This window comes from Myotis myotis, unplaced genomic scaffold (genome assembly GCF_014108235.1).
Source record: "Myotis myotis isolate mMyoMyo1 unplaced genomic scaffold, mMyoMyo1.p scaffold_m19_p_10, whole genome shotgun sequence".
NCBI classification, from domain to species: domain Eukaryota; kingdom Metazoa; phylum Chordata; class Mammalia; order Chiroptera; family Vespertilionidae; genus Myotis; species Myotis myotis.
Window position 1 is genome coordinate 59253896 of NW_023416314.1, and position 15664 is coordinate 59269559.

General features: G+C 44.6%; 1 protein-coding gene across 4 annotated transcripts in view; it reads right to left on the reverse strand.

Annotated features, from left to right (window-relative positions):
* LGR4 (leucine rich repeat containing G protein-coupled receptor 4) overlaps positions 1-15378 on the reverse strand; it is a 98310-nt gene extending 82932 nt beyond the window's left edge. For 2 of the 4 annotated variants that reach the window (XM_036325688.1, XM_036325687.1), the window contains exon 1: positions 14678-15378. In XM_036325688.1, the coding sequence (XP_036181581.1) occupies positions 14678-14862 (185 nt within the window). In that variant the 5' untranslated portion in view covers positions 14863-15378. The remainder of the gene's footprint in view (positions 1-14677) is intronic. The other 2 variants (XM_036325686.1, XM_036325684.1) reach the window with 2 other exon arrangements.
* Between the last annotated feature and the right edge of the window lie 286 nt (positions 15379-15664).

The window sequence follows — 15664 nt, forward strand, 5'->3', positions numbered from 1 at the left end:
GGCCCATGAAAGACTGAACAAAAGACAGAGAAGAAGCACCAGAAATATTACCATCTGACAAGCAACACAAGTCAAAAATCTTATTAAATATTCAAGGGTTTACATAGTCAAAGAAAAGACCATCTATTCAGATAATGAGCTTCTTTCTACTTTGTTTTGTTTTTAACCTACTCTGGAGGGCCACCAATGGTTCTGGGCAAGTCATTCAACTACATGTAACTGGTTTCGTTCCCTGATGAATGGAAAATTTCATCAGATGAACTGTTTTCTACCAGTTCTTAAAAGAAGTAGACTCAGAAGGAAGGGAAGGTCTGAAAGATATTAGCAAGAATGTGGTGTTATGATTTATATAATTGAAAGATTCAGCAAATAATAAACAGATATCAGTCTATAAACACATACATGTAAATATATGTCCTTTGGGAAAATGGACTTTTTGTTTCCCCCATGGAAAGACCTAGCCTTTCTGATGAGTGGTCCATAACACACACAAGAGCCTTAAGACCACAGCACCAGGTGAACTTTAAGATTTACAAGAGTCCAAATATACATTCTAAGGAGCTGAGAACACTTCAAGCAAAAGCCAAAACAGGTATAAACCCTCCAGAACTAATTCCTCATCTATAAAATGAGCAGTTCAAGATATCATTGGCGTGCAAGACAGATGAGCCTACATCTAAAAGGAGCTCTAAAGAACACGGTCATATATCCCACTCAGCCAAATAACCCTGGTCTGAAAAACCAAGATCCAACACCCCAAGTACACCTCAGTTATCACCTGTGTGCCCTCACCACACATGGCTCCTCCATCTCTAAAATGGAGAAAGTATCAGCATGTGCTTTAGAGGGCTATTGGGAGTATTAAAGAGATAACGCGCCCTAGCCAGTGTGGCTCAGTGGATAGAGCACTGGCCTGCAGACTGAAGGGTCCTGGGTTCGATTCCGGTCAAGGGCACATGCCCGAATTGTGGGCTCGATCCCCAGAAGGGGGCGTGCAGGAGGCAGCCAATCAATGATTCTCTTTCATCATTGATGTTTCCATCTCTCTCTCCCTCTCCTTTCCTCTCTGAAATCAATAAAAATATACTTTTTAAAAAAGAGATAATGCATGTATAGCACTTCACATAATGCCTGATACTCAACAACTTGTTTATAATTAGCATCTAAGCTAATAACACGATGATGGTCATGGTTTATCTGAATGGTAGAACAGACCAAGAAGAAGCTCTTAGTGACAAAGAATAAGCAAAAGGAAGAGGCAAAACGCTTCCAGGAGAAGACCACCTTTAGGTCACCAAGTACATGACTGTCCAGGATGGGGCCAGCTGTCACCAGGACATTAAAAATAAAAACTGTGGCCACAGATTCAACCATGAACAGCCCTGCTGCTAAAGGAAGGAACACATAGGTCCAAACAGGAACCCATCTAGTCTGTAAAATATTAACAGTTTAATAAACATCAGCTCACACAATCAACACACTGTTCAAGTCAACTAAAGAGTACCAACGAAATTAATGCCAAGTTGACCAAACGAAATGCCTGGGGGGTGGGGGGGAGGGAGGCTCATGGGTGATTCACTTTTATGCTGACTTCCCTATAAAAACATCTTCAACAGGAGAGGCAGGAAATTCCAGTGAGTGGAAGGGAGCAAGCTATATGGGAACCATCATACTGCACACTCTGCTTTTTAACTGACTTCAGGGTTTTGCTTTAAAGAAGCACATTCAGAAATCTGCTCCTTAAGAAACAGAAAAGTGAGCACACGACGAACAGATCTGATCCTCACATACTACCTATGTGAATTCCACCAAAGAAACGGCCAGCCAAAATGCATGACTGATATTTTCCTGACACAGGAAGAACGCTATTAACATAGAAAATTATATGAAAGCTTTTACAAAGAGGTGCATAAAGCAAAGAGTCTAGGAGAGGTACATCAAAATTCTGCTATGAATAAAAGACAATTCTACACAGTGACTGGATTTTTGCATATATGTTACTCCCCAGTCAAGTCAGTCTCCCCCTGTATAGACGTGTGTTTGCTTCTTCAGGATGTTTTCTTTTCAGTTCTGTCCCTCCCCACCCCATAATAACCTGTAGCTTCTCACCATTTCCCTTCTCATTGTACCTTTTCCTCTTCTGATAGTCTCTGTCAACTACCCAAGCAAACTACAAACTGAACTCATAAATTTCACAGACCAACTACCACCCACTAACTGTGGGCCCACTGAGCAAGCTGTTTGCTCAGCTGTGAAATGAGAACCATGCCAGAGACCTAGAATGGTTCCTGGTGGAAATTAGTGTTAAAACATGTAACATGCCCAATAAACAAGTAGGCCTAGCAATTCCTCATCAAATTTCTTTCTTTGCTTTGTTTTATTGATTGAGTTGAGACAGAGATAGCGAAACATCAATTTGTTGTGCCACTTATGCATGGATTCTTTGGTTAATTCTTGTATGTGCCCTGTCCAGGAATGGTACCTGCAACCTTGGCATATCTGGATGATGCTCTAACTAGCTGAGCTACCCAGCCAGGGCCAAATTCCCATTTTTTTGAATCAGATTTTCCAAACATGATTACACTAATAACTCAAATTTTTTTCATTGCAAGCAAAATGCTCCACACATTGGGATCAAAGAGTAACTGTCAGGTAGCAAAAAGGGGCTAAGAATTCTACTCTTTTAAAAGTACAGACAGACATAGTTATGAAGGTCAGTTAAGTAGTCAGTAAAAAAAAAAAGAAAAAAAAGATGGGCCCTAACCGATTTAGCTCAGTGGATAGAGCATTGGCCTGAGGACTCAGGGGTCCCAGGTTCGATTCCAGTCAAGGGCATGTGCCGTGGTTGCGGGCACATGCCCAGTGGGGAGTGTGCAGGAGGCAGCTGATCAATGTTTCTCTCTCATCGATGTTTCTAACTCTCTATCCCTCTCCCTTCCTCTCTGTAAAAAATCAATAAAACACATTTAAAAAAGAAAGAAAGATGGAACATCTAAGATTAAATTAGTTAATTTAGGATAAAAGTATGAGAGCACGAAAAGAAAGGGGAGAACCTCAAATAGACTCCTTTGGGAAGAACCATAAAACCTAAACTTTTAAAAATGTAATCCTCCAAGAGCCAACACATTTCAAGGAAATCTATTATAATCAAGAACTGCAAAAGGAATTACTCTTATGAGAAAATGTGAAAGGCAGGAATTTTTGGCACACTGATATACAGCTAATGTGCAGTATCAATACCAAGAACCATCAAAAATACTTTCTCGATGAGATGCATCTATACATTTAAATAGCTGACTATATCTGGCATAAAACAGGAGCTGACTTCCTTCTAGATAAATCATTAACACCTGTCAGGCCAGCCAGCATGACAAAGAGACAATGAAACTTGAAATTCAGGCTGGGGTAACTGGAGGGTTGGAAAGGACCCTGCTGACATGTATGTCATTCCCTCTTCTGCCGAAGTCATGAATCTTCTCAGCTTTGGATGGATGTCATAGGGTTTTGTTTAGTTTTCTTCTCCTTCTGAAATACCACCTCAGCCAGGGCAGTGCCAGGGGCAAATTCTTTTCACCCAGAAGAAGACCTGAAAATGACAGCAATTGATGGACCCCTCTCTTCCACATTCTTGGTCCTCTCTCGGGCACACCTGCTCACAAGCCTCCACACTGGGGACACCGATGCCACAAAGCCAAGTGAGCATTAATGCTCGCTGAACTGAAATCAAGTCCCCAAGCCCCAAGTGGAAAGCTGGTTCCAGGCAGCAAAAACCTTGGCAGGTGAGTGCAGTAGTGCCCAGCTAGCATGGGAGGGATCAATTGCTCTCTCTCTCTCTCTGTAACTGACAAGAAGATACACATAAAGGCAAATAGTCCTCAAGGAAGGTTCTATGTTCTTCATTCCCAACTTGTGGATCCATCAAACACACACCACATATCCAACCTGGGAGAATAGTATCCAAATGTCACACACACACACACACACACACACACACACACACACACACACACTCATGCACATGCACACCCACACTCCCTTTGGTGAAATATATAATTAAATAGTAAACACCACCATAGAAGCGGGTTGCACAAACTTAATTCAATCTGGTATTAGAAACGTATTTATCCAGAACACGAGACTCCCTTTCCACAGAACATAACGGGGCTGTGGAAAACACAGTCTGATTGCTAACAGCAGGGCCTGTGGTTAGCGCACAAACTTGCCAACCTACCATAAAGTAGGAAGTCTCCTGCTCCCTGCCCTCCCAGCCTCAGACTGTTTGCAAAAGCCAGGAATGAAATAGTCCATATGTTTTCTTTGTCGGTGACATGGCTATTGAAAGCAAGGCCATGGTAGTCTCCCTGCTGAGGGACTGGGTCAAGCTATTCATGTGTAACCAGGCAGATGTCAAGATGGTAATGGGAAAAACATTCAATTTTTTTTTTTTAAAGAAAGGGAGCCAGGGTCAAAAAATGCACAACTGTATTCCGAACACTTGGCCAATCTAAACAGGTTGTGAGCACTGCTCCATACATTAGCTGCTGCTCCGAATTTAAATTCATTTTCCACGCAGATCCGAATCAAAACCCGGAAGGATTTTCCCAGTTTCCAAGAAAGTTTTAACTGCGCTCAACATAAATGCCATATAACTTTTTCACAATATGAAAGATTTTAAGGAAAACATTTTCATTCTAAAATTACTTTTAAAATAATAAGCTTTTCTTCTTTATCCACAAAGCACAAGCGTTAGTTTCAAATATATAAAAAAAGAATACAAAGGCATCCAATAAAATATCATTTTCAAAGTACTTAAAAGAAAAGGTCTCTCTAAGCTATATATTCCTAGAAACAAGCGATGGGAAGAAACAAGAACACAGCTAGACTGTGGGTCCTGAGTAGATCTTAGGCATCCTGAACATGGGAAGTGGCCTGAGGACCCACAGGGAGCTCTCCTGGGCACGAGGACAATCCTCAGTGTTCCTAAGTCTGGAAGCAGGAAATGAGTCTCTAAAGACCACACCAACACAGTTGCAGGTCCTTTGACCCTTTGATGTGAGAAGAAATACTGCTTCCGTTAGGAAAGCACCTTGCTACCCGACCAGCCATCTCAGAAAAGCAGTGCCAAGTCAGAGAGACCCAGGCGAGAAAATGAGTTCCCTTCAGCTCTTATGGTTTCTCCAGAGACACTTACCTCCCTACCATCAGGCTTTCTTGTTATGGGAATCACACCACCTATAAGAAAGTATCTTGACAAAAACATATACCCTACTCTTTCTGCCCCAGGATCTTCATGGTTTTCTAAATAAAAAAATCTGACAGAGCCCAGCCAGTGTTGCTCAGTGGTTGAGCGTGAAACTATGAATCAAGAGGTGAGGGTTTGACTCCCGGTCAGATCACATGCCCATGTTGCAGGCTCGATCCCAGAGTGGGGTGTGCAGGAGGCAGCCGATCAATGATTCTCTCTCATCAGTGATATTTCTATCTCTCCCTTTGCCTTCCTCTCTGAAATCAATAAAAATATATTAAAAAAAAAAATTCTGCTGGATGAGTAGCCTCTTTTTCGTTAACACAGTGGCTCACCTGTGCTGTTTACAACAGAATTTAAACCTGATATACATTAAAACACACACACACACACACACAAACACACAGAGAAATGGGGGTTTAGGATTTTAAATCACAAGATGATAACACATATAACATTATACAACTTCCTGGTCACTCCCAAAAGAAATGACAAAAAAAATGGGTGCTCACCATCACTCAAAGAGACCATACTTTAAAGGTTCCTACATATGACCCTTGAAGATAAAGCAAGCTATCTTTTTTGCAGATGGGAAAGCCACTGTCCTAAGTGGTTAAGTAAAATGTCCAAGCTCACACATTTAGGAATTCAGGGGATTTGACTCTGTCACACTTCCAAAAACAAAACCATGTTTGAAAGGCCTAACCATAAAAATATGCCTATAAAAAGAAGCCTGGAGAGTAGGCAATGACATAAATAGCTGGATTACATGACCATGGACTCAAAATGACCTTGGAGAGAACAGAAGGCCAACAAGAAAATTTTTCTTCATTACAAAGACAGGAAAATATTAAGATTATTTTCTAAAAACCTAATCAAATGAGAAGAACTAGTAGAAGCAGCTCAGCAAGGATGAAAACTGGTAGTAAGTAAGAAAAATTACCAAATATCAGTTAGTAAACCCATCAGGTATACTCTTTAAAACAGGATACTGAAATATTTAAGATGTATAAGTTTATTTAATATCCCCCCTTTTTCTTCTTTAGAGAGAGAGTGGAAGGGAAGGGGAGAGAAAGAGAGAGACATCCACGTGAGAGAAACATTATTGATTGGTTGCCTCCCACACGTGCCCTGACCAAGGCCGAGGATTGAGCCTGCAACCAAGGTACGTGCCCTTGACTGGAATCGAACCCATGACTCTTCAGTCCATAGGCCAGTGCTCTATTCACCGAGCCAACCCAGCTGGGGTTAATATTCCCTTCTTAACTCTGATCAAATTTATGAGAATTCTGTATATGCTTCAATTGATGTGAGATATGGAGAGCTTGAAGAGGACCCAACAGTCAATTATCACATTCAGAAATGCAAAGACCAGATTCATTTAGTGCCTAAAACAGAAGTGCGCATGAAGAGTCTCCAAAAACACTAAGAACCGTCAAGGTGAGTCCACACCCTTTGTTTCCTCTCCCACCACTACAGAAAAGAATTGATGGACTTTAGAATACTGGGTTCCTAAGGTGTAAGTCAAAACAGTGTGCTCCCTTCTCTGGAGAATTCTTTTCCAAGAAAGCAGCCCTCTGAGATGCTCACATGGGAAGGGTGACAGTCTACAAGAGAACAACAACCACGGGCCTTCCTCTGCTGGGGAAATCTAGCCCACCACGCCCTTCACACATTATTCATAGAGGTTTTCCGAGGGTCTCTAAGCATGAACCTTCTTACCCCTTAGAAAAATGGGAAAAACCAGGAAGTTAATCAACATCCCAGCCCAGTGAGTTTGAGAAAAGACTGCTGACTTAGAAGCACACCACCTGTCCTGCACCTTCAAAACAAGAAATGTGAAGAGAGTGAGAATTTAATAACATCCATCTATCATCCTAGGACAACAGCTCTAATCAAGCACTTCAGGGAGTTCTGATGTCACCACTTGTACTATGATACTCTGTGGTCCACCCTGAGAGCTACAATGAGGACCTCACAGCCTGAGGGCAATGGAAGCAATTCCAGGCAGTCCCTCAGCCATGCCCAGCACAGCTCCCAGGTAAAGGTGCCATCTCCCTGCCAAATGCATGTCACTCTTCTTAGGAGGGAAAATGTAACCAAATAAAACTTTTTAAATATACTGGAATGGGGAGAATCTAACAGGATTTTTCTGGATAGTGGATTCTAAAATCTGATTTGAATATCAAAAATATTTTGTTGTGCCCAGCTGGGTGTGGCTCAGCGGTTGAGCACCGACCCAGGAACCAGGGCACATGCCTGGGTTGCAGGGGTTGCGGGCTCGACCCCCCCAGTGGGGGCATGCAGGAGGCAGCTGATGATTCTCTCTCATCGTTGATGTTTCTCTCTCTCTTCCTCTCCCTCTTTGAAATCAATAAAAATGTTTTTTTAAAAATATATTTTGTTGTCAGAGTGCATTGAGATTTCACTCGTTCAATGGTCACCTTTATATTTAAAACTCCGTTTAAAAAAAAAAGTTACATCCTTCTAGTGTAAAAATAAAGGGGAAAAATACTGGCTAAAGGGGCTTATATAACTTTTACTTATACTGACTCAGAATACTTAAATAGAAATTAAATATGAAGAATAAAAGGTCAGTAAATATCTTGTAATATATTAGATTTGCTTCCTCCACACATGTCTCTAGCGCAGACAACAGACCAGCCTGGGATCGAAACATATACCCATTCTTGGCCCAGCTGCCTCCCAAAATATCTATGGTTTACATTTCCTTACAAGGATAGTCTCATATTCCAATGGACCAACATGTTGCCACTTGGGGGTGGAGGGGTGTCCAATGCTTTCCCCTTAAGACCTTTTAGTACAGAAAAGCTAGAACTACAAAAATATATGTAATTTTTAAATGTTCATTTCCTGGACTATTAGAAGGGCATTTCTGAACTTTAATCACTTGCATCTAAAATAAGAAATGCATAATGCCAAATTTTGCCATGTGCTTTTTTTGCAATTAAAATATGTAGTGGTATCAAAACATGCTGTAGAGACTAAAAACAACCATCCCAAACATCGTTCTAATTGCTGGTACACAACACAGAATACTTCAGAATGCTTTATGAATCTTGCTAAAAATAGTTCCAGCCATATACATAGTTGAATAATAAATATTTGTCTAAGGGTGGTGAATGAGAAGATATACTTCCATAATTCCATCTTGCCATTTAAAGGGGGTATCTGAGTACTATGAACTATAAAATCATGATCTGTCTCCTGCTAAGACTGGTTTCTAAACTCGATTTTGAACCCACCCAATTTCAGACAATAGAGCTGATACCTCGCCTACAGTCTGAACATCAAGCACTTAAAAACATAGACACAAAAAAAAGCAAAGAAAGGCAGACAAATTATCCATTGTGTAAGAGTATTGATTTGCTAAATGCCCTAGATTTTTCTTCTTCATTGGCAGAATTTAAAAATAAAGCATTTTATTATCCTCAATGAAGCTTTAAAAAAAACTACAATTCACTAAACAGTTGGGGGAAAAAGAAAAAAAGTTATCCATGTTCTTGTACACATAGGAAAACAAGCTTTTAAAATTGCCAAAAACATGAAGGCTGAGGGAGGCAGTTAAAGAGTGAGCTGTAGAACGTATTTCTAGAGCCAAAACCTTGAGATCTAGCTTAAAAAATTAAAACAGCTAAGCTGTCTTACCAAGAACACACTAAGTTATATTAGTTATTTTTCAGAGTGAAGGGCACACTTGACAGGGCTTAACTTTTAATTGAGGTATTCCAACAAACATTGTGCTTTATGTAAATTTATGTATTTTTATACAGGAAAAGTGAGAATTTCAATAACAAAGGGTTCTTAAAACTTTACTTTGCTTAATATACTACACAAGATTCAGAGAAATTCAAAGCAGTGGTAGACATTAGCCATCATCTATTCCAATATCCGTTTTTTATTGATAAGATAATGAAAACATAAGGATAGGCACCACCAAGGAGGCCAGAAACCAAAATCCAAATTTGTAGGCTGTCAGAACATCCCACTATTATAAAGATGATTAAAATAAGAATTTGAGAGATAGGCTGACAGAGGCCAAGAAAATGCCTAAACTTGCCTGGATCCACCTACCGGTACAGAACTTTGATCTCCCCTAAGAGATTAAGTTGTCAATGTTACCTTTCAACTCTAATGCGAAGAGCCAACTGCCTGGGCAATAAGTGCTTGTGATACCATGACTGCCATGCGCATTTAGTTCAACTGGAAATCATGAAATATTAGTGGTTACCACAAGCCTTAAGGAACACAGAATGAGGGAATTACTGGTTCAAATGCTAGGAATTGCTCAGACCACACCCAGCACATTGCTGCCTTGTGAGGAAGTGCGTTCCCCATTCAGTGGAAATATCCCTCCAGTAGAGCTGACCAATTGGAGGTTTCCTTGGTGGGTGAGAGTCCAAGATTTAGGCACCTAGACTTCACTGACACAACAGAGAGGACCCTAGAAATGTATAAAAAATAAACAAAAATCAAATTAAATAGAAATAAAACTCTTGGCAATAACAGCTGTTAACTTCTTGTTTTAAAGTGAAGAAACCAAGATCCTGAAGGGTTGGGTATGCGGCACTCTCCCGGTCACACGTGTGATTTATTGAGAGACCTGGAAACTAGCTCTCCATATTCCCAGCAGGATGCTCTTTCCCCCTCTTGTAGTTAAAAAGAACCAGGTCTCCGTTTGTAAAATAAAGGATCTACAAGACCTTTATATATTGACCTTGTTCAGAACCAAATTCACTTGTATATAATACTAAATACATCTCTGGAAAGACACACCACACAAACTAAGCTAACACTGACATCACAGGTGGGAATTCAGAACTCAAGAAATATCAAAACTCTACCATCAAAAAAGGTATAAACATTTTGTCACTAATTATTGACCTGCCAGGAATACAGCAGACATTGGAGGAAACATAAGAAAATACGTGAAATGATACCATGAAAAGAAGAGAGGTGTTTGGAGTAGTGAAATACACCCCAGAGAAGAGTCTGAGATGATGCTTGCAAAAGGAGAAGAAAAGGCAAGAGATTATTTTTAAAAATGTTTCAAAGTCACATTAATTTTACACAGAAAGCTCAATAACCTGCCTATGCAGAGGATACGCACACTGTGAAGGTTAAAGAGATTATGACTAATTATATGGAAGTGAGGACATTGAGTAACTTTTTGTACAGTACCCAAATTACTGAAACTGGGTGATTTTATTTTCCAAGTGTTAAGCCATACCCACAGGAAACAAGCAGGGCTATTCTACCCTATTAAAGTGCCTTAGCTAGGCATGCATTCTGCAACAAGTCTCCATGGCAAACTTCCTAACACACACTTCTAAACACAAAGAACTCCTCCTCCAAGTAAGCGCTAATAAATGGGCTTGTGCAACTTCACCTACAACGATATTCTGCTACTCCTGGGATCTTTTCATGAGAGGATCAGAACATTATCCTCACCTTGCCACCCTAAACTTGTGTAAGAATTATAAAATCGTAGAACTTCTGGAAGCTACAAGCAGCCTTAGATAGAATCTAGTAAATCCAATTACTTCGTTTTTCAGATGAGGAAATTGTCATCAGACGAAAAAGTAGAAGGACTTGCCCAAAGGCCAGACAATCACTCGGTGGCTTGGTCCAGACAACGATTAAGGGCTCAGACCTACCACTGTCTCCATGAAGCCAGAGAAACAACCTTTGTAATCTTAAAACAGTGCACCAGACATAATCTAGGATGTGGAAATCTGTGCTCCGGGTCTACATTTCTTCAAGTTTGTGGCAATCACACACATACCAGAGGAAAATCGTGCGCAATCCCCTCCCTACCGCCCTTGTGACTTCATCTCTTTCTCCCCGGATCAAGGATCTTGGCAGGTAGGTGATTAAGAGTGACTTTATTGCCATAATACAGGAATAACTGTCAATCCTTCTGATCCAATAAACTTTGAAATGTTAATGCTAGTAAGAGTACTTCCTTTAAAACACCTTAGGGTCAAGTGTGACAAGCCAGTGCATTGTGACACAGGGCTGAGAACTGCTGTTGCAAAATATAAATAATCACTGCAGGTGTGGCAAGTGATGGGAACACGGGAATCCCACCAACAATACTGAGGATTACCACAGACTCTGCCCCCAGCCTCAGATAAGGTAGCTTTCAGCAGGAAACAGACACTGTTAGACTGAACAAGTCCCAACGGGCCTAAAGGAGAAGCAGCAGGTATCCTCTCTCCGGGGCCTTCTCAGATCTGGACAGAAGACTACATGGTGAGAATGCTGAATTGGGCAATCGCATGTGGGATGGCATCTGAGCTGCATTTCCCAATTCTGCCCCTCGGTGTGGCCTTGAGTCTTTATTTACCCACTGCAACCTTTCTAAGTGCCTACCGTGTACCAGGCTCTGTGGATACCAAGGGAGGCGGGGGGATTGGACCCCTGCTCTCAGTCAGTCCTGGGGCCTCCAGTGTGGGATCACACATCCCTGGGGGAGGTGAAAGTACACCACCATTGAGGAATGAGGAGAAAGTAAAAGAACTTTGATGAATAATCACCAGTCTCATCTTTTGAACTTCCATTTTTGCGTTTGTAATTTCATGTGTAAATGAAATTGGCCTTGATGAACATGCTCCAGAAATTCGGAATCTGTGAACTAAACGTTGGGAACCACGGATCTGGTCCCTTGGTGTGTAACTGCAGCCCACTTAGGCGGTGATGGGAGAGCAGATTTGGAAAGAGGCCTCAAATGAATCCAAGGCGTCCTGTAAGCAGGGCCGGTGTGGGTCAGTGGTTGAGCATGGACCTATGAACCAGGAGGTCAGGGTTCGATTCCCAGTCAGGGCACATGACTCGGTTGCCAGCTCAATCCCCTATAGGTGGCATGCCAGACACAGCTGATCAATGATTCTCTCTCATCACTGGTGTTTCTTATTTCCCTGTCCCTTCTTCTCTGAAATCAGTAAAAACTTACTAAAAAAAAAGATCCACTGCAGTGTGCAGAACCACAGCACCTGCCCCTTCTCAACGTGGCTTTTTTTTTTTTAATATATATTTTATTTATTTTTTTACAGAGAGGAAGAAAGAGGGATAGAAAGTTAGAAACATCAATTAGCTGCCTCCTGCACACCTCCTACTAGGGATGTGCCCACAACCAAGGTGCATGCCCTTGACCGGAATCGAACCTGGGACCCTTCAGTCCACAGGCCGACGCTCTATCCACTGAGCCAAACCAGCTAGATCTCAACGTGACTTTTGAGAATCAGCTGGTTTCCCCCAAATGCAAACACACTGACTGCCCTTTCGATGGCGTGTGCATATACTACATACTTTTGAGAGTGAAATGAGGAGCATTACGGTGACATAAGGAGTGATCAGGGTATACGATCACTCCATAGGTCCAGATGGAAGAAGAAAATCAAACACACTTGCTCACCACTGCAGCTCAGAAAGGGCTATGCTGATGCTAGCTCAGACAATCTAATCTGGACTGGTGCCAATTATTCTTCTCTTTCCCAAGCCATGAGCAATATATTTTGTAACGCTCAAGGTTGAAAAGATAGCATTTCACGACCTGCAGTGAGCTCTAAAGGAAGACGCCTGGTGCTCCACAGAGAGGAGTGTGCTCTCATAAAAATGTGCTATTTCTTTGTGGTTTTAGGTACTAATGTAAAACAGCCCTTTTCCTTATAGGGCAAGCCTACTCATTAAAACTCGAGGAATCTGCTAAATAAGGTCTTTACAATGGTCAAAACAGTAAAATTATGCTTTTCTACTATAGAGAGGCTTGGCAGAGGTTTTGGGTAAAGACAGCTCTCCCGTGGTGAGGTACCTGACAGTTTCAAGACGACCTGGGAGAAAAACAGCCCCATCCTCTCTACCCAGGTCTTGCCCTTATTTCTCTTCACTCCCACTTTCCCACTTAATGTACCCTTGTGGGCAAACTAGACTTCATTGCCAAGTTAACTTTTTGCATTGAAAAGTTAAACTTCACCATCCTGAAGGAAAATAGCTTCAAAGATGTAACCAACACCTGAGACTGGGGAAGAACTGAGAAAGAAGCCGGGGGGTCCCTGAATGAGCCAGCTTCCAAGGCAGCAGGCCTATCAAGACAACCCCATTTCCAGAGGGCAAGCAGACACACACACACACACACACACACACACACACACACACACACCCTGGAAACACAGCAATGCCTTTGGCTGGCAGAGAAAGGATTTCTTCACCGGGCCTGTCATTCCTTTAAAACTGTCTATTTCTAAGAGGTCCCTTGGAGGAGCCATAAGGTAAAAGGAAATTCCCTTCACCCAAGAGCCTCTCCGTCCCTTTCTCTCTCCAGCAGTTTTTACAGCCCTAGATTTAATCACCCCACTGGCCGCGCTGCCCAGGAGCAAGAGCATACACCTAGCCCTGCACCAGTTACCTTATTCTGCCTCTCCTGGTGGCATTTCCCAATGCCACCCCCAGGGCAGATTTCAGATACCTCTTCCTTGCTGAAGGGCATGTCTAAAGCTCTCTGGTCCCTGTTTGAGGAGGGAGATTTTTAAGTCAGAACCATTTGAGTGTTTTCCCAACCGCTGGCAGCTGGAAAGGAAAACTGCTGCTTACAAGATAGCAGAAAACTGCTGCCTGCCGACCTTTCCAATAGGGCAGAGCATATGTTCGGGAACTTTTTCTTCCAAAACCCTGTCCTTCAGGTTAGAATTCCTTCTTTAAAAGGCCTTGTTGGGTAAGAAGAGTATTTTCACCAAGAGAAACCTGCAATTTCCCCCTCCTCCTCCCTTGTTTTGGCCTCGCTCGCCTGCCTGCCCCAGGTCCCTGGCGTCTGCTGGGGAGGCGGGAGTGGAACTGGCCGGAGGTGCCAGGTCGCTCTACCCGGAGAGGGCCACATGGGGAGGAGGCTCGCCCTGAGGTGCAGGTGTTTCTTCTTCCCACATGCTGGAACCAGGAGGCTCCAGGTGCTTCCCCAAGAAACGTGCCTGGGTCTGCAGACTCCGGCCAAGTTCTAGAGTTCTAGGCGCCCTCACCCCCGCCGACTGCAAACCTCTAGCCTGCTGAGCTGGGGCGGGGGGGCGAGATGGAGGGGGGCGGTGTGAAAAGGGAAGGTCAATTGAAAAGGCTGCCAGGGGCAAGTGTTTCCAGATTCCTCCCTCCTCCTTGGCCCCAGATCCTCACCCAGATGCACTTGGGAATTGGGGGGAGGGGTGATTGTGTCCCGAAGAGTCTAGAAAATGAGCTACTCACGGCTCGCACACAGGCTGGCCAAGTTTGGAAAGCCCGCGGCGCCGGAGTGGGTGCCAAGCACCCCCACACACAGGTGACTGGCGCCCCCCTCCTCGGACCTGGGGGGTGGGCTGGGATTGACCACTCGCCCCGCCTCCCACCACCACCACCATCCCCTCGATCCCTTTTCCCCCCCGCACTCACAGCGCTAGGGTGAAGGCACTGAGCCCCTCGGGGACGGCCGTCAGCCCCTTCCCGGAGCAGTCCACCCGACGGTCGCCGTCGCAGCTGCAGGGCGCCGCGCACAGGGACGGCGCCGCGCCGCTGGGCTCGGTGGAGCCGCGCAGCCCCAGGGCGAGGAAGCACAGCAGCCCGAGCGGGCCTGGCATTGCTGCGATCGCCTCCGCGCCGGCCTCTCCCGCGGCGCCCTCGCTCGGCGCGCCTCCGCTGCCCTCCGACGCCCCCGCCGCCCCCGGGCGGCCGGCCTGCGGGTGGGAGCCGCGGCTCTCCGGTCTCAGCGGTGGCGCGGGCTCGGCGCCTTCAACAGTCCGGGGCAGCAGCGCAGGGACGCGGCGCTCCGGAGTTTCGCCCTTCCCGCTGCTCCATGGAAGCGCAGAGGCAGCCCTGCTCCCGCGGCGGCTCAGGCCAGCCGGCCCGGCCGGGCGCCGCCGCGGAGACCGCGCTCTGCCATCGCACCCGCCTCGCGTCCCCGGCCTCCCGCGGCCACCGCTCTTCAAGGTTGCGGAGCGCAGCCTCCAGCCATGCCGGCCCCTCGCCCCAGCCCCCGCCCGGCTCTCGCACCAACACCCGGGCGCTTGCTCGCTCTCCCTCCGCCGCGGCTCGATCGCCTCCCGTCCTTTTCCCTTCTAGGGTTGCACGCTCGGGTTCCCAAGCCCCCAGCCGCCGGGTTATGCAAATCACTTAGGTACATGCAAAACTAACCCTTCTCCCGGAGCGCCATTGGCCCGGGGAGGTCTCGGGCTCATTACTATGCAAGAAGGGTAGCCGCCATTGGTCAAGAGCGGGGCCAGAGGGGCGTGTGTATCGGGCGTGAGTGACAAGGTTGTGGTGGTGGTTCAAGGCGAAATCCCTGACTTGGCTCTATTTGTGCGGCAGGTTGTGGATTGAAGGTATAAGAATATAAAGACGTCGAGTCGGGTTTTTCCCTCCCCCACCCATCTTCTTCCTCCT